General features: G+C 47.8%; 1 protein-coding gene across 1 annotated transcript in view; it reads right to left on the bottom strand.

Annotated features, from left to right (window-relative positions):
* PKD1 (polycystin 1, transient receptor potential channel interacting) overlaps positions 1 to 26,821 on the bottom strand; it is a 116,039-nt gene that overhangs the window by 70,733 nt on the left and 18,485 nt on the right. Inside the window, exons 2-3 of the mRNA XM_054994646.1 lie at positions 4,732 to 4,803; positions 758 to 829 (exon numbers count right to left, since the gene is read on the bottom strand). Of these exons, the coding sequence (XP_054850621.1) occupies positions 758 to 829; positions 4,732 to 4,803 (144 nt within the window). The remainder of the gene's footprint in view (positions 1 to 757; positions 830 to 4,731; positions 4,804 to 26,821) is intronic.

Below are 26,821 nucleotides of genomic sequence, written 5' to 3'. Positions count from 1 at the left end.
TTCTATTATTACTATTGTCTGCTTGGTTGGTTTTATTTCATTATTGTGAGCTGCCTCAAGCAGGTCAGCACACCAGTTTTCTCAGTAAATAAATAATACCGTTAAACCACCTGAGGTGGGTGGTTTACTAGTATTCTGTCTTCAGGTCAAACTGGCTACTTTCGATGTGTCACTTGTCTCTCTTTACTAACTCCAAAGGAGTCCACAGTAGCACTCCTTTTGGCTCACCAATTCTTTCTTCACCATCACCATATGAGGCAGTTTATGAGTCTGCCCAGGGACCCACTGAACTCCAAAAGTCAACTCTGTCATTGCAAAAGCCAAGCTAGAAAATAGGGGGTAATTCAGTATGGGGCAGAGTTTACAGTACCTCTGTGCCCATCCCTCAATAACTGGGTCTTAATTTGAGAGAGTGCGCCGCACTTTGCACTGCAGGCCAAATGACAGGTTGGATCGCAGAATCCATCCCGCCCACAGCGCTGCTTTCCTCCAGCACGAGTCTTCCCCCACAACCAGCAGAAGGCTCCTTGCCACAGAATGCAGAGGCCGTGGCGGGAGAGACCCACAGGATCCAACCCCATTATAACCCCCTTTAGAATGAAAGAGTCGGTGGGCCCAGAGAAACGCGGAGTCTTCCCTTTCTAAAACAAACAAAAAACAAACAGAAATGGAGCTGGACAGAGCAAAAAGTGTTTAGCAAAACAGAAGGGCCAACAGAAAATTGTCAGACTCAAAATGAAAATGTTTTTGGACTTACATTTCACTTAAATTAAATAAATTATCAAATACTCCATCTTCTAATGTAGAAATCTTGTTGTTGCTTAAATCTCTGGAGTCAGAGAATCAAAAAGAGAGAGAGAGAGAGAGAGAGAGATGAACATCAGTACCACACACTATTTTTCACCCCTTTCCTACTCCCTCAAGATCACCTGTGTTCCCCAGCAGTGCCTCCTTGGGAGCAAAAGACAGGACGAGGGACGCATGGCACCAAAACATCTGCTCATTCAGCAACAGCCTCTTGACTTCCTATAGGCATAAATTCCACTTTTGCACAGAAACCGCTGGAGTCGCACGTCAACCCACAGGCCTCACTCTGGCCTGCTGCCCAGAGATAGAATTTCAGCCTGGGTGCCTTTGCAGATCCAGGTATCCAACAGCATAAAAAGCTAATTGTTACTGGCTTCAGAACGTATCTTGACATGAACACGCCTCTCCCTTCTGCCACCAGGAGCCAACAGGGCCCACAGGAACGTCAGAAACTTTCACCTACTCAACCGTTTAGGACTGACTAGTCCTCTCACCCGCCCGCCTTGTTCTTCCTCCAAAAGAAGGCTCATTCTGGGCAACAATCTGGAAGCAGCGGCTTTGGCTGATGAAGCCAGCACTGCTTTTGGAGAAACCAAGGAACCAAGGCTTTTCAAATCACAGCCAATTTCGCTTTTTACAATCTTAGGATTCAGAATTCTTGGGACCCAATATCCTTCCGATTCTGTTCAAATCTTGTCATGGCTATACCTCTGTTTCTGCCACAAGCACCCTAGTTACAGGTGGTATATAAACTTGGTCAGTCAATAAATTGTGTTTGTAATTGGCATAAGAATAATTAAAGTGGCTATTACCATGATTAAGAAAAATTAATGCTTAAAAAAGCCCTAATCAGTATTCATAGAAGCACAAGAGCAGGAAGGTACAACAGGGGTCACCCAACCCGTTGCACAATACAGGAAATTCTGTGCTCCTGCCCACTCCCCAGTGGCAGCTGTTCTATGCCCAGATGAAGGCAAGGATCCCTGGGCCAATCTGTCCTGGAGCAAAACTCATTCCTGGCCCCAGAGCCCCAGACCAGCACTACCCTGGGCATGTAAGAAAGGGCCATGAGAGCCCAGCACCAGCTCACCCCTTCCTGTCCTCCATCTCTCGGTCTGCCTAAATTCATACTGAGTCATAGAATCAGCAGTGCTGTCAGATGGCCATCTAACTTCTGCTTAAAAACCTCCAAGAAAGGAGAGCCCACCACCTCCCGAGGAAGCCTCTTCCACTGAGGGATCTCTCTAACTGTCAGGAAGTTCTTCCTAATGTTTATCCGAAAACTCTTTTGATTTAATTTTAGCCTCTTGTTTCTGGTCTGACCCTCTGAGGCAACAAAAAATGCCACTCCATCCTCTATCACAGCCCTTCAAATACTTGAAGAGGACTATCAGATCACCTCTCAGTCACCTCCTCTCCAGGCTAAACATACCCAGCTCCTTCAATCTTTCCTCACAGGACTTGGAGCCAAAACGCACGAGAAGAAATACCCAGATTCAGCACGTGTTCTCTTACCTCAAGGTTTGCCGGGATCTGTAGGCGTCCTGGAAGCTTAAAGTTTAGCATTTACAGAGCAGCAGGAAGGGAAATACAGGCGCCTGCATTTCCCTTCCCCTTCCTGCTGCTCTGTAAATGCTAAACTTTAAGCTGCCAAGACACCCACACTTCCCGGCAAACCTTGAGGTAAGAGAACAAGTTTAGCATTTACAGAGCAGCAGGAAGGGGAAGGGAAATACAGGCGCCTGTATTTCCCTCCCTGCTGCTCTGTAAATGCTAAACTTTAAGCTTCCAGGACGCCTACAGATCCCGGCAAACCTTGAGGTAAGAGAACACGTGCTGAATCTGGGTATTTCTTCTCGTGTGTTTTGGCTCTTGGTCTCCAGACCCCTCACTGTCTCCGGTGCCCTCCTCTGGACACAAGCCAGCTTCTCAACATCCCTTTTAAACTGTGGTGCCCAAAACGGAGCACAGTACTCCAAGCGAGGTCTAACCAGAGCAGAGTAGAGTGATACCATCACTTCATGTGATCTGGACACTATGCTTCTATTGATACAGCCCCAAATCACATTTGCCTTTTTAGCTACCGCCTCACACTGCTGGCTCATGTTCAGCATAGGATCTACTAAGGACCCTAGATCCTTTTTGCATGTACTACTGCCAAGACAGATCTCCCCCATCCTGTAAGTGTGCCTTTGATTTTTTCCTACCTAAATGCAGAACTTTACATATATCTCTGTTGAAATTCATTTTGTAAGTTTTAGTCCAGTTTTCCAGCCTAGATCTTGATTCTGTCTTCTGCATTTGGTACCCCTCCCAGTTTAGCATCATCTGCAAATATAACAAGCATCCCTCCATTCCTTCATCCAAATCGCTGTTAAAGATGGTGAACCACACAGGGCCCAGGACAGACCCCTGAGCCACCCCTCTTGCCACTCTTTTCAGTCATGTGCCCAATCCACCTACCTGTCTAGTGCATTTGATCCCACCACTCGTTCAAGGAGGTATAGGTCATTCTCTTCCGCATTTTATCCTCACAAGAATCCTCTTAGACAAGCTAAGATAAGGCTTTACGACTGGACTAAGACCACCCAGGGAGCTTCACGTCAGTGTGGTATCTGAACTCAGTTTTTTGCTGTCCTCGCAGAACGTCTAGCTGGCCCCACTCAGAGCCAAGCTACAAGTGATGAATGACACTTGAACGGCCAGTGAACAGACTCACGTGTATTCCTCCCTGTTCACTTGCACACCACTTGCGCTCCACTTGATCACGTAAGTGAACAGGGAGGAATACACGTGAGTCTAATGTATGAATCAAACAACCAAAGAAAAACAGTCTCCCACAGGAAAAGTGTTTTTGCCATATATCAAAGGAATTACTGATCAGATGGGAAAGCTTATGAAAAAGCATAACCTTCAAGCAGTATTCAGACCCACCCGAAAAATACAACAGATGCTACGATCAGCAAAAGACAGCAGAGACCCCCTCACCTCTGCAGGAGTATACCGTATACCCTGCAGCTGTGGACAAGTTTACATCGGGACCACAAAGCGTAGCATCCAGACAAGAATAAAAGAACATGAAAGACACTGCAGACTTGGACAGCCTGAAAAATCAGCAGTGGCTGAACATAGCCTAACTCAAACAGGGCACAGTATCTTATTCCAGGACACCAAAATACTGGACAACACTTCCAACTACTTTGTCAGACTGCACAGGGAAGCCATTGAAATTCACAAGCATAAGCAAAACTTCAACAGGAAAGAAGAAACCTTAAGAATGAACAGAGCATGGGCTCCAGTTCTGAAAAACACCAGGCCAACAAAACACTCCACACCCGACAATAGCCCTGCAGAGAAGATTAGCACATCAAGCACCAATCCATATGCAAAAGAACCTCCTCAGGATACAATGAAGCCTCCCGCCATTAGCATTCCACACCCTGGGAAACTCTTACAGAATGACTCAGCTCAACCCCACCCCTCCTGAGTAGACACAAATGACCTACATCTTTTCCACACTGTGACACTGAGAGATCTCTGTCTTTTGGTGCTACACCTCTGAAGATGCCAGCCACAGCTGCTGGCGAAACGTCAGGAACTACAATGCCAAGACCACGGCAATACAGCCCGGAAAACCCCCAACAACCACGTGAGTCTGTTCACCGGCTGTTCAAGTGTCCTTCGTCACTTGTAGCTTGGCCCTCAGTTTCTGTTGCAGAATTCTGCCGCTTCTGTGAAGTCTCCGAGAGGGCATCCTGCTCAGTTCCCCTGCTCTAGCTTGGTTCCCAGGATGCTGACCAGAACACCTTATAGCCTCTTCCCTGCTTGCCTAGCACAGCTGTGGAATGAGAGTGCACACCAGTCCGGCTGGCTTGCCAAATACCAAAAGGGGGGCTGAATTCAAGCACTGCAACAAATACTTACAATTTTGTCAGGGAAGTCAGATGTGCAAAAGTCTCAGCATTTAAAACACTGATCTTGTTACTGGAAAGATTTCTAGAGGGGGAAGAAAGAGAAAGAGAGAGTAAAACTAGTTATCTTTCACATTTATTTTGTCTTTGTTCCATCACTGGGAACACCAGGCTTAAATAGTAAAATAGGACGGAATAAATACATTAGTGTAACGCACCCTTTAAAAACTTGATAAAAGATAAAAACCCACTAAAATGTAATGAATTGGCTCTTTGAAAAACTATTTATGGAGCTTAAGAACAGTAAGAAACCAACTAATCTATTGCATTTTATTATTCTGTTCCTGCACAGAGCTCTGGGTACTGTACATGGCTCTCCTTATTTTATTTCACAACAACCCTACAAAATAGGTCAGGCTAGGAAAGAATGACTGGCACGGGATCCTCCAGTAGGGTTTACGACTGAACCCATGTCTCCTCCATCCTAGCCTGCCGTTCTAATCACTAGTCATTGGGCATCCTGTTTTTTAAAAAATGCTTCTTTCGAAAATTCAAACAAATTTTGGCCACCAGGGGACATGAAAAATTCCATTCTGGGCGAAGGCGGGAAATGTGCCCACTTGGACTCTCACACTTCCTGTCCTGCCCCTCACAGCTGAGTGGCATCTGGTACCACACCTTGCTTCAGTACCAGCAGCAGTGCCCCATGTTGCCTTGGCAATGGGAGTCGCCCCGCCCATGCAACCTCTGGGGAAGAGAAGGATTAAAAAGGGAGGCAATTTTCCAGGAAGAATCAGGGGATGGTGGAAGAGCTACAGCCCCTTCGGCAAATTTTCTCTACATGGTAGGAACCCCGTGTTTTCCTAACAACTTGTAGTTCCTCCCCAAGGTACTTGTTAGGGCTAACCAGACATCACCCAGGAGATGCACAGCAGTTTGTTGTAGTTGTTTTGAATTTATAGCTGCCCGTCTAAGTTGAGGGGTGGTGAGCTGCGAGCGAGTTGCATCCTTCCATCCTCCTGCTGCGTCTAAAAATGGCTCTCCCCAAACACTTTCCTCCACCTGTACGCCTTTTTCCTCCTCTGATTGTGGGAACGCAGGTAGAGAAGGTGGGTTCTGGGCACAGGAACGGCAGGAAGCGAAAGGGGCAAGCAGACTTTCTCCATCCTCCCCGCTCACCATCTTCCCGCTTCTGACTGCATTCCTCTCCACCCCCCACCACCACCCCGCCTCTCCCTCCAGCACTTTTAAAAAGCTTTGGAAGTTGCAAGTCCCCAAGCGGCAGTTTATGCATTTCTTGTGTAGCATCCAACACTCGATCCATGGTTAACTGGAGAACAACATCGCCGAAGATTCCCTCAGATTCACTTCTACTGGCATGATTTTAAGAACTTTCCTGACATTTCTCAACTAGAAACATTAACCCGTAGAATCACATAGTTAGAAGGGGCCGTATCTTCTAGTCCAACCCCCTGCCCAGTGCAGGAGGAGCCTAAAGCATCCCTGACAAAGATTCATCCAGCCTCTTCTTGAAAACTGCCAGTGAAGGGGAGCTCACCACCTCCCTAGGCAGCTGATTCCACCTTTGAACTACTCTGACCGTGAAAAAGTTCTTCCTAATATCCAGCCGGTACCTTTCTGCATGTCATTCAAGCCCGTTGCTTCGAGTCCTATCCTCTGCTGCCAACTGGAACAGCTCCTTGCCCTCCTCTAAATGACAACCTTTCAAATACTTAAAGAGAGCAATCATGTCCCCCCTCAATCTCCTCTTCTCCAAACTAAACTTTCCCAAGGCCCTCAGCCTTTCCTCGTAGGGCTCGGTCTCCAGACCCCTGATCATTCTTGTTGCTCTCTTCTGCACCCTCTCAATTTTGTCCACATCCTTTTTGAAGTGAGGCCTCCAGAACTGCACACAGTACTCCAGGCGCAGCCTGACCAAGGCAGTATAGAGAGGGACTATGACCTCCTGCGATTTCGATGCAATGGCCCTTTTGATACAACCCAAGACTGAGTTTGCCTTTTTTGCCACTGCATCACACTGACTGCTCATATTTAGTTTACAGTCCACTCTTACTCCAAGATCTCTTTCACATACACTACTCCCCAGAAGTGTATCCCCCATCCTGTATTTGTGCTTCACATTTTTGTGGCCCAGATGTAATACTGTGCACTTATCTGTGTTGAATTGCATCCTGTTCACAACCGCCCACCTCTCCAGAGTATTCAGGTCTTGTTGAATTTGAACTCTATCTTCTTGAGTGTTTGCCACTCCTCCCAATTTGGTATCATCAGCAAATTTAATAAGCAGCCCTTCCACTCCTTCATCCAGATCATTGATAAAAATATTGAAAAGTACTGGGCCCAAAACCAAGCCCTACGGCACCCCACTGGACACCTCCCTCCAATCTGATGAAATGCCGTTGACCACTACTCTTTGAGTGCGGTCCTCTAACCAGTTCCCTATCCACCGAACTGTCCTATAGTCCAGTCCGAAGTCTTCCAGTTTACCCCATTAGAATGTCATGGGGAACCTTATCAAAAGCTTTACTGAAATCCAGATAAATCACGTCAACAGAGTTCCCCCGATCCAGTAAGCTGGTCACTCGATCAAAGAAGGAAACCAGGTTGGTCGGACAAGATCTGTTGGGGACAAAACCATGTTGACTTCCCCGGATCACTGAGCGGTCCTTCAGATGACTCTCCTCAGCCATCCAGGCACCTGCTTTCCCTGTTGCTTGGTTGAGAAGAACCCCATTCTCAAGATTAGAACCAACAAAGCTGCACAACACCCAGAAAAGGGAGTTACTAACAAACACACATAATTGCCATCAGGGATATAACAAGACCAAAACACTGATGCTAGCTTCTAGCATGGGCCTCAGTTAATGTAAGAGGTGGGTCATTTCTGTATTTTTATGTGGTTATGCAAGATCCATGGGAAAAGACAGGTTCCAAAATCAGAGAGAGAGAGAGAGAGAGAGAGAGAGAGAGAGAGAGAGAGAGAGAGAGAGAGAGAGAGAGAGAGAGAGAGAGAGAGAGAGAGAGACCCATCTTCCTGGCAGAAGACACAGCCTAGAATCCAAATATGCTGCTTTACACAACTTTGCAGAACATTTGGCTGTACATTAAGGAGAAACGTGGCTATGAAATGGAGGCAGGGGTGTACCTTTTTTAAAGAACGGCTCCATGGCATAGGCTATATGGCAAGCCTGAGCATGCTCTCGCCCAGCCAGTATCAAGACCTTTGGAAGTGGGGGGCAGGATGGCCCACCCCCATGCAGGCTAAGGTGCCAAACGACAAAAGTGTGATCATCTGATTCTCCCCAGCCGACATGTAACGTGCTGCGAAAAGGCAGCTGAAGGTGGCAGGGCCTGAGAAGGGCCGTAGCTGCGGAGCTGGGGGGGGGGTGTTAAGTCTATTTCCCTGTGCCGTGGTCAAAAATTGTTCCCATGGATTGCTTTAGGGCCAAGGAGGGGGGGAGGGGGACCACTGAGATCAGGAAAACAACACAGGGGAGGTTTAAACTTCCCCAGCCCCAATCCAAAGCCCCCTCCTGGGTCATGATATATACACAGGGCCTTAACAGAGCAGCAAGTGCAACCCGCACTGCTCAACATATTCCTTTCCCAATTCTCCACAACAAAGGTAGCACTCGGCTCATTCCACACCAAGAATCACTTCCAGCCATCCCCACTCAGGCGGCTCACGACCAAGAAGGCCAGATTAGCTCTGGAGGATCAATACCACAGAAATTCTGCTCAGAGGCGGTTGGTTGGCTGCTTTCTGCACTTGGTATGGGCCTTGTTGTTTTTCTAGTTCAAAAAGTGCATTTTCTTTGGCCGATACACACACACAAATAGTTTAGCGCTGCTTAGAATAAAGGCTTTCCAATTTCTTCTCTCCAAATGACATGCAAAGAAAATGCAAGTTCTCCATTTGCAGAAAAGCTTATTTTGTGAACATTTCATGAGATTGTGGTCCTTTCCTGTCAGGCAACCCATTTCTTGCATCCTGAAGTCATACAGTGGTTTTTCAGACTGGCCTTAATTTAGGCAGAGACCTCCCTTTACTTCTGAAGGCCACCCAAATCCAGTTTTGCCTCCTTTTTGCCTTTCTCTCCACCCCCACCCCCATCAAACAGAGCTGTGATACTGAAAGTGCTGCCACATGAAGCCCAAGCGCTGCGTGCCACTGGGACCCCCGGCCACTCTGCATTCTGCACAATCACATCTGTGCAATTATGGGCTCTCGGCCACTTTCACCCAATCACAGCCAGGCATTTCCATTTCTCTTCTGTCTTATGCCCAAACCACCAGCAGCTTCAAATATCGCCGCCCGCTCACCAGCCTCCACCTACTCAAATCTGTCAGGCCCAAGATGAAGTTAGAGCAGTTGCATCTCTTTTTGTCTTGCGTAGCAACGCACTGCCAATCCTTTGGGGGCAAGTCCCAGGCCCCCGGTAGACAAGAAAACTGGCTAAGCGGAGGGGGAAAGAGTCACAGCACAGGTGAGATACTAAGGCTGAGGCTACCCTGGGATGAAACCACCATTTTGAGACTTGCTGCTCTAACTGGTGGTGCCCTGGCCTGATCACGGGGACTCTGTACATGGACGTGCGTGCTCACCCACTGGTACTCTGTGCTGCAGTGGAGGGAGAAACATGAATTTCTGGAATACAAAAATGGACAAAAAATCCTGTAAAAAGCAACAACAAAGGTTAGACTTGACAACTCTGCAGTGACAGGAGTGGCTGCAGATGTGTGCATGCAGCACCAGGCATGAAGCGCTGCCTTCAGCGCAATCCCCAATCGTGCCTGTGTCTCTTTCCCATCGTGGCACAAGGGACCACTGTTGTGATCAGTCCAAAGAACACAGGCTGTAACGCTGAAGAGCAGCAGCGGTTCTGCCAAGTCTGATGTCATGTTCCCATTATGTCATCTGCAGCCCTATTCCATCTTTGTTTCTTTGAGAAGAAAAACATTAAAAGAAAGAGGAAAGAAATCTGAAAGAGCGCGGCTCTGGATTCCTCCCCTCCCAGCTCCTTAAGCACAGGGCCTCCAGCCAGACCCGTAATGAGAAAAGCATCGACTGACAAGGGGAACCGTCTGTACAGACTGAGGTCAGAGGAAATCTGAAGTGATTTGCTGGAACGGCAACAGCAACTTTAGAAGGGGCAGAACTGCAGGCCACCAGGCCACCGATTTCAAAAGCACACGCAGCGCCTAGTGATCCAGGAGACGGGGCCGGCTTCTGGGGCCACTTTGAGATCATGATCCCAAATCTTCAGCCTTCCTTGTATCCTCACGTTTGATTTAAAGGTGATGCCCGCAAGGCAGAAGAGCACTTGCTCACCCATGGGACTCCCTGCTGCTGTGGCTTCTCCTACAACTGGGCTACCACCTGTGCAAAGCGCTGACACACGCCACCCCGCTACAGCACGCAAGCAGCAGCCCCGTTTAGCCTAGACAGCACGCCCAGGCTGCCGCTCGTGATCGTTTTTTCCTCAGCCAGCATCACAGGTCTCTGTCCCCTTGCAGTGACCTGCTGTATGCTGGTTGCTTTCTTAGTTCTGCACAAAATAAGGGGCTGTAATCTCTGATTGTGCAGGGCAGCCACCCCACTTTGCCCAACACTGAGGTTGAAGATGTCGGAGAATATGATGGGAAAGCATTCCCTGTGCCTCTGCAGCTTTGAGAGCTAGAAACGACGAGGGACTCCAAGGTGGTGCCTGTGGGGGCCATGGTGCCTGCCACCACGCTCCTTGGTGTGGGCCAAGCGGTTTCAGAAAGTGAGTGGGGCCAGGTGGGCTTTTGCCTAGCAGGGCTTCTGATCGGCCTCTGGAGAGCTCATTGCTTTGGCAACTGCTTCCATCACAGCACTAGGATCCTCACTGCATGACTGAAGGTAAGCTACGTTTATACAAGAAAATACTTTTAAATATGTTCATTTTGAAGGGTACTGTGTTAAGCAGAGCTTTGGTCTAAAATGCTGAAGAGTTGCTTACTGTTAGAGTTATGCTCAGGGCTTTTTTTCAGGGGGAACGCGGGGGAACGGAGTCCCGGAACCTCTTGAAAATGGTCACATGGCTGGTGGCCCCGCCCCCTGATCTCCAGGCAGAGGGGAGTTGAGATGGCCCTCTGCGCTGCTGAGCAATCTCAACTCCCCTCTGTCTGGAGATCAGGGGGCGGGGCCACCGGCCATGTGACCATTTTCTCCAAGGGCAACCCACTGAGTTCCACCACCTCTTTTCCAAGAAAAAAAGCCGTGGTTATGATTAATCGGTCTGTCTGTCTGTCTATAGCCTGCCCTCCCCATGAGCGGGCTCAGGGCAGGTTACAACAAAAACAAGAAATACAGGAATAACAATGAAATCACAATCTTACAATACAGCACTTTAGCAATTCACCTGCTCATCATATATAAAAAAGGAGACCGGGTGGATTGGTATCCTGCAGCTCCTCATGCAGGGGGGCAGGTGACCATATGCCCCCGCCCCCCGCTCAGGTAGGAGGCCAGCAGGGAGACTCATGTGATGGATTTAATGTTGGCCTCAACCAAATGCCTGGCAGAACATCTTTGCCTTGCAGGCCCGCTGAAAGGATGGAAGATCTCGGTGGGCCCAAGTGTCTTCCGACAGAGTTCCACCAGGTCAGGGCCAGGACCCCAAATGCCCTGGCCTGGTCGAGGCCAGTCGAGCCTCCCTGGGGCCAGGGACCACCAGTAGGTGTTTACCTGCAGGTCTCAGCACCCTCCAAGGAATGTATGAGGAGAGGCAGTCCCTGAGGTATGCTGGCTCCAGTCTGTTTAGGGTTTTATAGGTTAAAACCAACAACTTGAACCTGACTCGGAACTCCATGGGGAGCCAGTTCAACTGCTGCAGAGTTAGAGTTATGTGTGCCCTGTATGGTGTACTCATCAGGACATGTGCAGCAGCATTCTGGACCCGCTGCAATTTCCAGGTCAGACGGTCATGTCTGTACCCCTACATCCATGTCATTGTTCAATGTGTTGAACCATTGCTAATGCTGTGCCTTCATTTCATTTCGCAAATGCTCTAACCATCACTTTCATTTCTCCCTCTAGCAGCCTGAGAACGCAGCTGTTGTATCTTTTTTCCTTTGAAGCTCACAGAAGTGACCTTGTGCTGTCTGCAATGTTGCCATTGACTCTTATGCCTCTTTGTCCTGTCCAGGTCGATGTATAATCTCCAGAAGAAGTTCCCAGACCTTTTCCTGCGCAAACCAGTGGTCTAAGTGGATGGGAGGAAATGATTGAATATTTAGAGCTGTGCTTTCTTCAAGTTCCTGTTCCTATCAAGGAAACATGTACTGCTTAGAGGCTTTCTTGCCTCTGAGTAGTTCTATGGACATATATATGGAAATGATTTGGACTTCTGAATAAATCCATTTAACCAAGAGCTTGGACTTCTTGTTGCAATGGTACAGGGACCTCTCTACCATATCCTGCCATTCATAGCCTGACAGTCAGACTCATGGGAAGCCCTGCATAGAGTGAGTTATAGTAGTCCAACCTGGACTACATGGATTATGGTAGTCCATGGACTGTAGCATAATATAGTCCATGGACTACAGCAGTCCAATCTGGACTACATACATTGATCACTGTTGTTAGATTGGGGGTCAAAAGATGGGGGCAAGCTGCCTGGCCTGCCGAAGGTGGAAAAAGGCAGACCGGGCAACTGTTGCGACCTGGGCCTCCATTGATAAAGAGAAGTCCAGCGTCACACCAAGGCTCCTGACCGATGGGAGCTGGCTCTCCCCCTCCAATGCCCTACGACCCAAGTACAGGACCTCCATCTTCATGGGATTCAGCTTCAGTCTACTCTGCTTCACCCATCCAGACATGGCCTCCAAAGCTTTAATTAGGGCTTCAGGGGGAGAATCAAGCTGGCCATCCATCATCAGATACAACTGGGGTTCATCCGCATACTGGTAACAACCCAGTCCAAAACTCCGTACCAGATGGGAGAGGGGGCGCCTATACAGACTGAACAATAAAAGGGAGAGTACCGCCCCCTGGGGGATGCCGCACACCATTGGTTGGCGTGCTGATAACCTCTCCCCAAGCGCCACCCTTTCCCCGACTGTGGAGAAAAGAGACAAGCCACTGTAAGGCAGTCCCTCGTATCCCCACATCGGCAAGGCGGTGGGTCAACAATTTGTGGTCGACCATGTGGCGGACATTACATGGTCGGCTCTGCCTCCTGCAGCAGCCATTGTGTGGTTGTGTCCACCACCCAAAGGCTCAAAATATTGGCAATCCCTGCCCTACTTCTTGTTGGGAAGTAAACAGCTGCAACAGACGAGTGACAATTATTAGTCAATTTCCTGCATTTCTGACATTAAGATGAATTTCACTTTGGGTAAAAAGAAATGAGATTTAAAGCCAGATTTTAACAAATGCTGCTCCCCCAAAGTGACAATATCTTTCCCCACTCCAATTCAGCCCATTGCTTGATGCACGATCAGAAGGAAAGTGTCTCTTTGGAACAATTGAAGAAGCTATAATGTTGGTTAAATGGTTGCTGCAGCAAACAGACTGAAATAGTGAGGAAGGAGAATGCCAGATGTGTGTTACAGGGCTGTGGATTGTCTTGCTCGTATAAAACCTTCACCAGAAAATGGGATTCCTTGCAAAAATACACACATACACAAGGTTCTCTTTTTCCATATGGAAACGAGGGAAGATGAGTGGTTTAATTCCCCCCTCCTTTCCCAATTATCCCTCCCACCTTTGCTCTTTTTTGGACTGCAGCTGTGAGCAGAGCCACTTGGGTGTTCCAGCCATCTTGAACACAGCCCTGGCAATCCAGATGACATGTCTGCTCGTGGGCTGGGAAGGAGATTCAGATGCACAGCTCAGCCTGAGAGGGCCACCTCAGCTGTTTGCCCCAGGCACAAATACGCTCCCTTTGGCTTATCACTTCTGCCTTTAGCTTTCTAAAAAGAAAGCATGAATCCCTACGCTAAAGACAGTGGCGAAGATTCTCCCGGACTGCTTGTTCACACCAGAGGAGGGCCTGCCCCAACCATACCTATGGGACTACCTCCTTCCCTATGTCCTTCCACAGCAGCTTCGCTCATCTGAACAGGGTCTCTTGCAGGTGCCAGCCTGCACATGGGCGAAATCAACTGCAGCCCGTACACGGGCCTTCTCTGTGGTGGCCCCTACCCTGTGGAACAATCTGCCTGAGGTCAGGAGAGCCCCCACTTTCCTAGCTTTCCGCAAACAATGCAAAACTGAATTATTCAAAAAGGCTTTTGTATTGTAGGGAGGGGCTCTCAGATGCTTCATTAATGAGTTAAGGACCATAGACTTCACCACTGTGTTGCCTTACATACTACCTGTTGTCTTAAATGTGTGCTCCTATGAACTACTTGTGCTTCATGTGGTCTAATGTCAGCCCTAGAATTGCTTATGTTCTGTTTCAGCATTTCTTTAACTCTCTATTGGATTCTTGCTAATGCCATGCCTTTGTAAAATTGTGTTTATTTCCCCAATGGCATTGTTTATGGAAATGTCCTTGAAACTGACTGTACTAATCTCACGCTGTGTAATCCGCCTTGAGTCTCAATGAGAAAGGCAGACTGTAAATGACATAAATAGTAACTCCACCATGCACTGCTCTGTCAGAGCGAGGACACTTCCTTGCCCAGAAGAACAGAGCAGACGTATCTTTGCACGACTTCACAGAACCAGAAGGGGTGAAGAACAGACCAGAGCATTCTGGAACCCAGGGCAAGAACGTTCCTGAATGCACGCAGAACGCACCACTCCCTTCCCACCATGGAATTAACTGCAGCCAGATCCAGGAGCATCTTCCAAAGCAGGAGCAATTTTGGAGAATCCTGACTCCATGCAAAGACCGGGATTTGCCAAGTGGTGTTCCCCCTCACCCTACTTCCAGGTGGAATACCTCTCATTTTGTATGACTTAAACAGATTTTTTTTAACAAATCTAATAAACAGTCTTCAGAGCCAGAGAGAAGCCTTGTAGACAATCCTCCCCCCTCCCATATATGGTTGTAGAAACCAAATACAGGGATCAAGCTGTTCAAACAGAAGTGGATACACTTACCTCGTGAGACATCTGCAACGAGTGTCTGCCTGCGTCTGAACCAAGCTTCCACTTAACTAAAAGAAAGATGCATCTTTTCTCTTGGAAAGCTTTCAGCAATTAGTTCTAGGACCTGTCAAACAGCTGAGTTCTTTGAACCACCTATTTATCAGTACATTTATTTTATATAGGGTTCGATACTGCTTTGCAACTCCTTATCAAACACACAAGACACCTGTCTAGAGTTTATTTCACGTTATTGAAAATACACCCTAGTTTTTTAATGAAGCAAGTAATTAAAATATAAATGGTTATTAATATAAATCCTATAAAAACGGAACACAAAAAGACAATAAGAAGTTTGCTAACATTTCCTAATAAATTCTAAGTTTAACATAATCAAAGTTTCTATGAAATGCACAAGTAAAGATAAATTCTCACCTAAATTCTCTCAAGAGATTTCTTTCATCAGAGCTCTGACACTCTCTGAATTTGCATTTTTATAAGTCATCATATGCAAATATCTAAGATCTATTCACGTGATAGCACAAACAAATGATAATTGGTCTGATGCTTCATTGAGTATTCATAGTTTCTACTGTATAACTTTCCAATTAGTAAAAAATGACGTTATACTCAAACTTGCAAAACAAAACTATAAATCTCTGAGAAACGTCAGAAAAAGTTAAGAGATCACTACTGGTTGAATCTCTGATAGAGGAACATTAATCTAGACGGGGCCTATCCACCCACTCACAAGCCCCTGCCGTTTCCCCCCCTCTCCCTCAATCAGAAAATTGCTATTTTCACCCGCAAAGTCCTAGGAACTGGAGAGGGACCAAATTGGAATCACACCAGCCATCCAGGTTTTTAACACAAGAACAAAGCCAAACGGCCTTGCATATTCTAATGATTATGAATAACAATAACAGGAAAAATTCAGCAAATGTCAAGTGCTCAAAGCAATTCACATGCATTAACTCACAGCAGTATTGTTACCCACATACTGAAGACGGGAGGGAGGGGGAAATAATGGTTTGCCTCAAAGGGGGGGCTTGTGAAATTTCAACCCAGAAAGAGCCTACGTTTTAGACCTGCTCCACACAGGATGGAGAATTCAGACAGAGGAGACCCCAGGGCATCCACCTGAGGTTGCAGGTAGGGGGTCAGGTATTGGAATGCTACCCTACGTCAAAAGACTCCCACAACAGCAGGCGAAGGGGCAGAAATGTTCTCGGTGTTGTACGGTAATGCTCTGTTTGAAGGGAGATTTCCTTCCTTTGTAAAACAACATTCAAAGCTGGAACCCAGCATCTCCCATCTGAAGCATCCATAATCCATTTTACCTCCTTGGGGCTTGTCCTTGAGGAAACTTGCTCCCCTGCATGCGTGAACGAGCCACAACCTTATTTTATACAACCGGACTATCAGCAAATGTTTGCTCTGGCCAAGGGCTCCTGAAGACTCAGGCAAAGCTGCTCTATTCCAAGACCACCATTGGGAAGAGGAAGACGCTTCTGTCACTATTGGCTATGGGAGTGGGGGGAATTGGCTCCCCCCCCCCAATAATCCCCTGTAGGGCAAGTGCTTTGTGAATTAATGATTTCTTATGGAAATGGTGTATTTTGGAAGCAAAGGTGTCCCTAGACAAAGATGCAATATAATTTCTCTCTCCCAGCCCTTGAAGTACGTAACAAAGACCCTTGGCCAGCCTCTTCCAGACTCAAAAGAAGTTTCTGGAGGACCGTAAGAAGAGAAAACTTCAAGGCCGAAACAGGAGAAGGCAGAACCAAACCAAAAGCGTAAATCGTATGTTTTTCTCAAGGAGTACATATTAAGAGACCCAACAGTGTCTGTTTGACAGAGCAAATGTTTTCAGGGCCCAGTGCTATGAAAACCATGACAGATTTCCTGGAAGGTGTCCCACATTATTTTCTCAGAAAATAGCTTCTCTCCATATAGTGAGAGACGAGCATTTCTGACTTGCCATTTTTAATTTTCATTCCGGGATTTTATTTTCATCACTAGAGTAGCTGGCAGTCACCTGACAACAAGAGGCCCCTGCAGTGGCACAGAGGATGGTGGGATACTTGGGGCACAATCCCAGACTGGCACACCTGCTTCTCCTGCAGTGCTGCGGAACTATCCCGGAGAGCAGCTCTCAGCTGCCCAAGCAACAGTTTGGGTTCCTTGTGAGGTTTGGGCAGTCTTGAACTCCTCCGTCCCTCTTCAGATCACTTGGGCTTCATGAGGCCCTGGTGCATCTTCCCTAGAAAGAGAGAGCTGGCACACTCACAGCAAACCACGCTACATGTTGCCTGGTGTGCCATTCACTTTGTTATCCAAAGCAGCTTTAACCACACACCTCCCAGCATTTCCACACACATACCCAGATGGTCGCTTTGGTACACCCTGGTTCTGAAAGCAGTCCTAAGCCCATGCCAAGATGGAACATAAACTGCTTTCTCTCTCTCTTTATAGAAACAGAATCAAGTCCGGGCCATGCCCATAGCCAGAGGCAACACCTGCCTCTGTTTTGATCTCAAGAGGGATTGAAAGACCATAGGACAAGGGGAGCCCTGGAGCTCCCATACTTAGGAGGTGAGAATAAGATGGAAGTGTGACAGACAGGCTCAGCAAGCAAATGCAGAGAAAAGGGCTGCTGGAATCTTTTCCAGATCCACCCCCTGCTTCATTTCCAGAGAGGTTCCGTTCTGGTGAGGCTTTGACTCCTTCCGTTAGGTACTGTTTTATTCCTGCCACCCTGTTACCTTCATGATCACAGAGAGCGAACTTAGAATTCAGCTTGTTTGTGAAGCTCCTGCAGTAGGATTTTGTTCAGTGAACATAACAGCTGAAACTTCTGGTCTAAAACTGTTTCAAACCAGCTCTTCTCAGCTTCTCTCTTTAAAAGACAGTTTCTCACAAACAGGGTTTGCTCTCATTGGGGGAAGACTCCCTTGCACAGGACTTTGGTCAAGCCATAAAAAAAACCCCAACAGGACATGCCGGAGAGAATCCTTTTCCCACTCTTTTTGGAAATCAAAGGGGCAGAGCCTGTTGATGACATCTCCAACTCTTGAAGAGGTCCACCTGGGAGTAAAGCAAGTGCAACCTCTCTTTTTTTGCATGTAGTAAAATGCACAAATGGTTTCCTTGACTCCTGAGATGTTATGGCTGTGCTCTGTGATCCAGGACTGCAGAAATGCCCAGAAGAAATCTGTTTCAGACAAGAGATTCTTTGCCAAGCTACCCTATTATCTCACCCCAGGTGTCTGGCTACCTTTCCCAGCAGCAAGACAGATGGGTGAGGGGGGGAGGTGAAGACATCATACGCCTTGTTGGGGAGCCAGAAGAAACGAAGAGAACATCTTCACAAACACCCGTCCTGCTCTGTTCTCAAGTTCAAGACAATTCATCTCACATTTTGCTCCCAAGAGCCAGAATCCCAACCGGAGCAGAAACCGTGTAAGAGGAGGCACCTGAAGATCAGGCTCTTTAGGTGCTCAGATACACAACAGATACCTCACTGAAAGCTGCAATGCTCATGTCAGCTCTTCTGTTTTATAAGAGGGGAGGGGACTTGCTTCGTCGAGCAGCCCCCTCCCCAATGTGGCAAAGCGGACCACCAGCAAATCCCACGGCTGCTGCCATGCCTACCTGCAAGCACCTCTCTTGCCAGAGGAGGAACCAGCCGGTATTCCTCTTATCGCCAGGCTTGCACTCCCCGCTTCCAGCTGCTGTTCCTGCTGACCTAGTAACCAGAACCCTTTTTTCCCTGGCTGAAGTGTCACCCCCAGGGAAGCCGGTTTCAGCGATGAACACTCAGTCACGGCTCCCAACTTCACACGCATCTTCAAGGGCCGCTATCCCAGGAGAGTGCTCTTCTCTTTTGATGTAACTACCAGCTCTAAGGTGGAGGCCACCACTGTATCTTGCGGTAATGAATGGCTAACGTTAATTAATTATACATTACCTGACTCTGTTCAGAATCTACTGCTAAATCCATTTCCAGTGACCGAGAGAGGTTTCTCCCCATTCACACAGTTCATAATTTCATGTCTCTCCTTTCCTCTGCCTGAGGCCCCCCTGAAAACGGCATAAATATGGAAGCTGCTCAGAGTCTTATTTAGTGATGTTATATCAAAAGCTCTCTTAATACAGGGTCAGACCCTCCATCCATCCAGATACACAGAGCATGACAGATTCAAGGTCATGGCGGACCAGTGATTTGAACCCAGGTCTCTCAAACCCTTGGCTGACACTCTAACCACTATACTACACGGACTGTTAAATATTCAAACAAAGTCTTCAAAAAATGACTCTACTGGATCCAATTAATGGTCCACTTAAGACTGGCATCTGGTTTCCTACAGTAAGCCCCCCCCCCCCCGGCAGAGACACCCCGGAAGAGCCACAAGCAGAGAGAGGCCCAAGCTGCTCCTCAGCAAGCAGCAACCACGGTACACTGCTTCTGAGCATGGGGGTTCCACGGAGCCACGGTGGCTCATCGCCTTTGATGTCCCTCTCCTTCTCTCACTCCTGTGGATCAAAAAGGCCACATCGCTCCAAGAGGCACCAGCTGCTCTCCAGCATCTTAAAGCCAAACTAATCTGTTCCTTTGAATCTTTCCTCATAAAAGAATTATGTATCTCACTGCATAAAAGTCTAACTGTGTTATCAGTTGTTAACAGCCGATGAAAGGATGGAGAGGGGACCTTCTCTTAAGTTAGCAAAATGTTTCTGTCCACTTTATGGCACCAAGCAAGAGACTCAGTCCAAGAAATGGGCCTTTATGAATTGGTAACGGTTGAGAAGCCGTTGGTTGTGGATCAGCGCATGTGGGGTTTGGGGTGTGTGTGTGTGTGTGTTTGCGAACTTGCGAACAGGGCCATCCTGTACGTTGCTTTGTCCCAGCAGGGCTGGTGTGTTCAAGCTCATTGGCTCCTGGGTCTCCAAAGGAAACATCTGCACATTCCAGACACATTTGGTAACAGGAGTGAAACCCATCCTTGAAGGGAAATTTTATAGCCGCTGAAGCGCACAAGAACGAATGAGCGAGGGAGCGCTGGCAGGCACCAGTGGAAAAGTTATGTTTAAAATATTATTCAGAGGGAGGGAGGCGGCAACCAGAGCCTCAGATTAATCACTAGAATGTGTCTTGTGGGGGGGGGGGGCAGGTTGTATTATGTAACATCTGTCCCTCTCCAAATTAGAAAATGCCTCCTCTCACTTTGCTCTTCGGCAAAGATGAAGTTCCTTTGACAAGGCTGAACTCTGCTGCTAGAGGCAGCCTCACCAAAGCCTCCGTGGGAGGGGAAAAACCAAGCAGATACAAGGAGGGGCAGGCCTAGCAACCCAAACCATGGAGCAGAAATAGAAGCCCCATGTCTACAAGCAGTACGCCTCCCAGAACCAGAGGACGGAAATGAACAACAGGGAGCCAGGATCAGCCTCTTGCCCTGCCTGGGAGTGTCCCAGAGGCATCTAGCTGGCCACTGATGGAGACAGAGCAGCGGGCTGGGTGAGAGCCTCGGTCTAATTCGTCAGCTTTTAATGCTCCTATAAAACATACTTGCTGGTTTTGTTTTTAAAGAATCATGTCTTCCCACTGTCCAAGGCAGCTTAAAAGTGTCCCAGTTACTGGCGTCTCTCCCTTGTGGTCATTCTGTTTTTAAAAAAGAAACCTCCCAAAACTGAAACACCGGCAGGGAGTTTGCTGCTTAACCCCCTCCCTCCACACTGCCGTCTAAATCTCACACCTTGAAGGTGCCATTATCTCCAGGGATGCATTTGCAAAAGTTGGGAACATCATCTGTAGCTGCCCTTTTTCATATAGAAGAGTAAATCCAAGAGGGGGTGGTCCCAAACAAATTGAAACGAAGCCGAAGAACAGGACCACGTACAAAAAAGTTTAATTTTCTTGCTATCAAAACTCAAATATAAGGCACAACGAAAAGCCAAAATCAATTTTCTTGCTTTCAGAACACAATTGTAAGGCAACGGGTTTGCCGGCTTAGAAATTAGGCCCCGTTTCGCACAATGTGCTTTGTCATAAGCCACATGTAAATCAATTATAGTCTGCTACAGCTACTTTTCTCTTAGAAGCTTCTGTTCCCGAATGATTTACTGCATACTTCAGGTATGCATTTGCAAAAGTTGAGAACATCATCTGTAGCTGCCCTTTTTCATACAGAGCCAGGAAAGGGTACAACTGCTCCCCCAGGTCCACTTTCCTGGCTAAATTAGCAGTCCCACAAGGCTACTTTGACATTGAGTATCAATCAAAAGGAGATCTTGATCCTGAAATCAACTTACAGCAAAGGTTGGGGCCTTGGGAAAATATTCCTCCCAGCTGTGTGATCTCAGAGAGGAGAACTAAACAAACTGTCTAGGCCAGACGGAGCCTTGGACACAAGTCCTCACTGCCGCCTTGTTTACCCTGCGTACAAACAAGAGGACTGTGGGCCAAGAGGGGGGTGTCCCCCCACCAGTTATAGCCACATCTCTTCCAGCTCACCTGATGCTTTAATGGTACCCCAAATTAGAATGAGCCAGAGATCACCAGGCATTAGCTCTAAAACCAGTTTCCAGTGTAAGGCAGTTAAGCTTACATAAAGATGTAATGGTCAGTTCCACCCAGAAGAGCTCTCTAGAGCAATGGACCTTCATTTCAAAGTTCTACCTAGTGCTCTAATGCAAACCAGGCTTTAAGCCATTTTGGCCCCTGCATGACAGCATTCCCCCGTTTCCTTCAAATCTCTCTTCAAAACGTGCCCTTTTTTGTGTGTGTAACCTGGATCTCAGCTAGACCAGCGACATCTGATCGCCAGCCAAAATGAAGCCCCTGGAAGAATGCAACACTTAAAGGCCGTCAACTCTGTTAGATCCCAATGTAACTATTATTCCCCAAGGCTGGACTATGGAAACGGCTCAGGCTGTGCATAATGCTGATTGGCTGCCCTCTGTATGATGTCACTAAGAAACGTCCTTCTTTTTCCTGTATCCCCAGAGCAATTTTGCATTTGTAAATAAGATCACTTTTTTGTAACTGTGAAGAACAGTCATAAGTAGTGATGAATAAATGGGAAAACAGATGAATAGTTACCTAGTGCATTTTTAAAAACCCAAATATGGTTAGACATCAGAGGATACAGCAATCTTGCAGAACTGGCTATGACGGATGCCAGAAAAGGAGAGCTCCAAAGAACCCCGTTTCGGTCACCACCAGAAGTTCCACAAAGGAAGAAAAATGGGATATAAACCCTCACTGCTGCTCAAACGTGTGAATGCCTGGTTGGTATTTTTTAAAACCTCTTTGCGGAGCCACATGGTCCATTCCAGCCCAGCCCATTTCCTTTCTCCCCCTTTCCTCCCACGCACTCAGACTTTTTGGGCCTAAAATATTCTCTCCAAAACAAGCTTTGCTATAGATATTTGGCAGACCGCTGCCCTCCCTGTTCCCCTCCAATCTCAGCTCCCTACTGGAATTTCATTTTTGAAATGCTGCCTTATTGGATAAAGAAGCGAGCAAAATTTGGAGCTGTCGTACCGAATATGTGTCTCATTAAGGTATCCTGGCAGCTGCTTTGCAGAAGTTGCTGCGTTGATTGGTTAAATAATAAAACACATTGTGGGCCGGGGGGGGGTCCAAATATGTGCATAATGCTGGCTAAAGGACACTCATTTAGATTTCTCTAACCCAAATGTCCTCTGTTCCAATTTTTTTTAAAAAAATTAAATATAAAATCCTGTGACTAAATAAATGACCTGCTTGAGTTCTTGTGATTCATGTACCTTTCCGTTCATCAAACCTAGCACAGACAGGCAACCTCTTATTTTTTTTCTTAACATGTGACAGCACTTGGAATTCCTCCTGGGATGACAGCACAGATGAAGAGGCAGCAAGCCAATCTTCTTGAACCTTAGACAAGCCCCTGCTCTCACTCTGAATAACACACCTCCTCTCACCATAAATACCAGTTTTTGCCAGGGAAACTGGCCACAAATCACAAACCAGCTCAATCACACAACCAGATTAAAGTTGCATTTAAAAAAGAAAGAAAAAGAAAAGCTATTAAAAGCACACTGGTGCAGATTCAATCGCAGCTCATGTTCCATTAAAGAGATAAAGAGAGAAGAGGGTGAGGCGGGAGAGGGTGCTCACAGGGGTGGGGCTCCAGGTACCCATTTGGGGGCTCTGTTCAGACTCCCTTAGCTGCCCCCCCCAGCAAAGGAGGAAGTGAGGCTGCAGGTTGGGGTGACTGGGTGTTCATAACTCCTTGTTGATGGCAGGTGCTCAGCCCCTTGACTGTCTCCCTCACAGGATGAGACCCTCCTGTTGCAGAGTACTTTCTCACCAGAAGGACACGCACCATCTGGTTGTGGGCTGCACCTGTGATCGTGGAGCTGCCGCCACCGCCGCCACCACCGCTCCTAACCATGGACCCCCTCCCAGAACATGGCAGACTGGGCTGGGGCTCAGACAGGGCCAAGTCCCCTGCCACACTTGCGTCTGTTTCCCTTTCAGGCAGGTTGCAGCCCAACCAGGAGGCCAAGCAGCATGGCTCTTCCAGCCCTTGGTGATCCTCCTTGACTGTCGTTCAGGTCCAGCCCAGGGAGCAGCTCCCCAAGGCAGCCCGCATCGCAACCTCGCTCCTGTGAGGGCAGGATGAGGAATGGATTTCGCAGCTCTGACTGCTGTGCAAACTGCCTTTGCTCCCTTCCCAGCCAAGGGGCCACCTCTTCATTCTTTAGTTTAATAAAATATGTGCTGAAAAACAACTTACTGACCGTTTGCTTGCCTGTGGATGACAGTAGCCCCCCCCCCCCCCCGCCTGTAGGGATGTCTTTCCACACATCCCAGCAAATGATTCCTGGCTCGGGGCTGGGATGGATGGGGTGGGCTCTGCTGCCAGAAGGAGCAGGTGTCCAGTGGCACCTTGGGGCCCCGTCCAGCTTCCCTTCCCCATTCCCTCCCTCCATGTAACTGCATACAGTGGGTGGAAATTGTGGCGTGGCCCATGTGTGTCTGACCAGATAGGGGGCACCACTGAGGACTCTGACAGGCAGAGCTGCTGGTGTTTGATAAGCCAAGCAGATGACCGCGGCATGCAGGCGGGGCGGGGGGGTATGAGGCTGCTGCCAGGAAGTGGGTGCGACATCTGGGGCTCCTCCCCTGTGAGGACAGACCACCCTCCTTTCGCTGTTTGTGGAGGCAGGGATGGACTTGGACAATGGCCCCTGGGGCCATCATTCCACTCTGGGGGGCGTCATCCCAGGACTGGAGCATGGCTGTTGTGGTCCAACCCGCATTCTCCTCACATCTCTGTGATGCAGTGATGTATTCAAATGGACCCGCCCCGAGTCAGTGGGGATTTGTCGCTCCCATCACATCCAGTAGCCTTCCAGCCTCTCTCACAGTTTCCAAGGGGCATTTCTGTCTGTCATTACAGAATCCGCCTGCCTCTAAGGAACTACCTCTCCAGGACCTGGAGGCTGATCCAGAGTGCTGCAGGTTGCAAGTGCGGCCAGGCCCTGCCGCCTTTCTGGGCTTACTTTTCTGGAGGGGGTGCATGTTCCTGGGAGCAGAGGGGGTGGAGTTTGCAAGCGAGCGGCGTTTCTGCCACCAGCCTGTCCCTCGTTGGGAACAAAGGTTGGACGAGCAGGTGGACAAGTGCCCTGTCTGCACCGTCACTGTCCCACCCCCAGGGCGGGGCTCCTCTCAGGGCAGGCGCCTCTGTTGGGGTGTGGCAAGCCAGACTGCGGAGATCTCTCCCTGCCTTGTCTGGGGGAAGGGTGTGGCAGTGGCAGCTGAGGACAGGGAAAGCGCCCTGGGACTGGCTGCACCTTCCCCTGCCACTCATGGCGCTGTCAACTCCAACCGCCCTGCCATTGGCAGATCCTGAGGACGTTGCCTGGGCAATGACGGCACGTTCACTCCTGACTGCACCTTGCGAGGCTCGGTTGGCTGGCTGGCTCAGCTCTCCTGCTAAAATCCTTAGGGAGCAGACGAGTGGCGCTGCATTTACACTGACACACAGTTGCTGGCGCTGGGCGGGGCATTTGGATCGGGCTGCCCGTGGCTCTTAGGAGCAGGTTTCTAGGAAGCAAGGACCCTTACGCAGCTGGAGAATTTCCTCCTGCTATTGCGCAGGGGTGCTGTGTGGTGGCAAGTTGTACGCTGTGGTCCTGCTGCTATTCTTGGGGTTCTGACAAACAACCTGGATTCACAACCCCCTGCAGTCGGCCTTGCATGGAGAGCAGCCCAAATGCTATTTATTCAGAAACTTCGTATGCCGCCTCTGCAGATCTGCTGGTGGTGGCTCATAGCAAGAAAACAAAACCAATCAGACAATTAAAATAATAAAGACAAACCATACTAACAAAAAAGTCAGTAACAGAAATAAATCAAACCAGGTCAAATAAAACGCCAATGTTTATATCCTGTACTCTCAGTTAAAAACATGTGAAGAGACTCACTTGTTTAAAATTCACATCAATAGAAAATATAAAAGGGACCCAGCATAGAAAGATAAACAACCTAGGCAGCAGCTGATAATATAACAGCAGTCCCAAGTGTATCACAAAACGGGAGGGGGGAATTAAAAACATATTAACATGTTCAAATCTGACCACAGAACTGAAAAGCCAGAAAAGAAGCAGGAAGAGAGTTCCAACTTCAAGGTGTCACAGCGGAAAAGCCCCAACCTTCTTTGCTCTCATCTCTGAAGAACACAGAATAGCTTCACTAGGGGACAGTTTCAGGTTGATTTACAGTAGAAGAGTAAGATTCAAGTCCAATAGGACCGTAAAGACCAACACAATTGGTATAAGCTTTGGAGAGTCGAAGCTTAAGGCAATCCCTGAGCCCTTATATCCCATTTGAAGGTGGGAAAGGGTGCTGCAAAGAAGGGAGTCAGGATGCAATGGTACAATGCAAAATGCAATCAGCTGGATTAGAGTAGGGAAGATACGTTTATGTGTAGGAAATGGCAAAAATTCAGAAATAAGGTAAGAATCCTATGTCCCTATTGTCATATCTGAGCCCCATCTATGCCAATTTTAATAATTCTTTTGTGCTGAACCAATGTATCCTGCTGTAACTCGATATCATTTTACCAGTATCATTCATAACTATTTTCACAGGCTTTCACACGTGTTTATCTGATGGACTGCAACAGCTTCCAGTGTTTCTGACCTTGTACTCCCTCTCAGACTTTGCTATGTCTTTCTTGATATTACAAATATGTGAAACGTTCACACAGAAGAAACGCGGCAGAATTTTGTTTATGATTGGGAGGGCGGGAAAGAGCAGACTTAAATGTTAAAAGAGAAGTCTCTCTCACATGATGTCATTCCTGTCAACTTTTACTCTTGCTTAGGTGCTCACCTTGCTTCTGAGTAGTCCTATAGACATAGGGATGCCACTCTTGGGTCAGCAATGGAATGTCCTGGAAGATTAAAATCTTCTCTATCTTTTTAATGTCAGATTTATGTCCATTTATTCTTTTGTGTAGGGACTGATCTGTTTGTTCAACGTACAGAGCGGAAGGGCACTGGTAACACTTGATAGCATATACGACACTGGAAAAGGAACAAGTGAATGAACCCAAGATAGTAGAACTGGTGTTGCCGGGTCCGGTGATTGCGCTGTCAAGAGTGAACACAGGGACAGAGTTGGCATCTTGGTTTATTGCAGGCCCTGGTCCGAGTTTGTGACTGAGTTAGGAAGTACATTATTGTGAGTGAGAAGTTGTTTAAAATTAGGGGGCTGTCTGTGGGCAAGAAAAGGTTTACTTCCCAATGCCTGAGAGAGAGGAGTATCGTCGACTAGCATAGGGCAAAAGGTCTTAATAATGTGCTGGACTGATTTGAGCTGAAAGCTGTATGTGACCACTAGTGGCATTCTGTTGCTGTTTTGTCTAGACCTATCTTATAGGAGATAATCTCTGGATATCGTGCTGGCTTTGTTGATCTATGTCTTTCATATATCACGTGGGTATTGTCGTTCCAAAAATTTCTG

Source organism: Eublepharis macularius, chromosome 12, assembly GCF_028583425.1.
Source record: "Eublepharis macularius isolate TG4126 chromosome 12, MPM_Emac_v1.0, whole genome shotgun sequence".
NCBI classification, from domain to species: Eukaryota; Metazoa; Chordata; class Lepidosauria; order Squamata; family Eublepharidae; genus Eublepharis; species Eublepharis macularius.
Note: the sequence above shows the minus strand (reverse complement) of the source record. Positions and strands in the feature narration are given on the sequence as shown.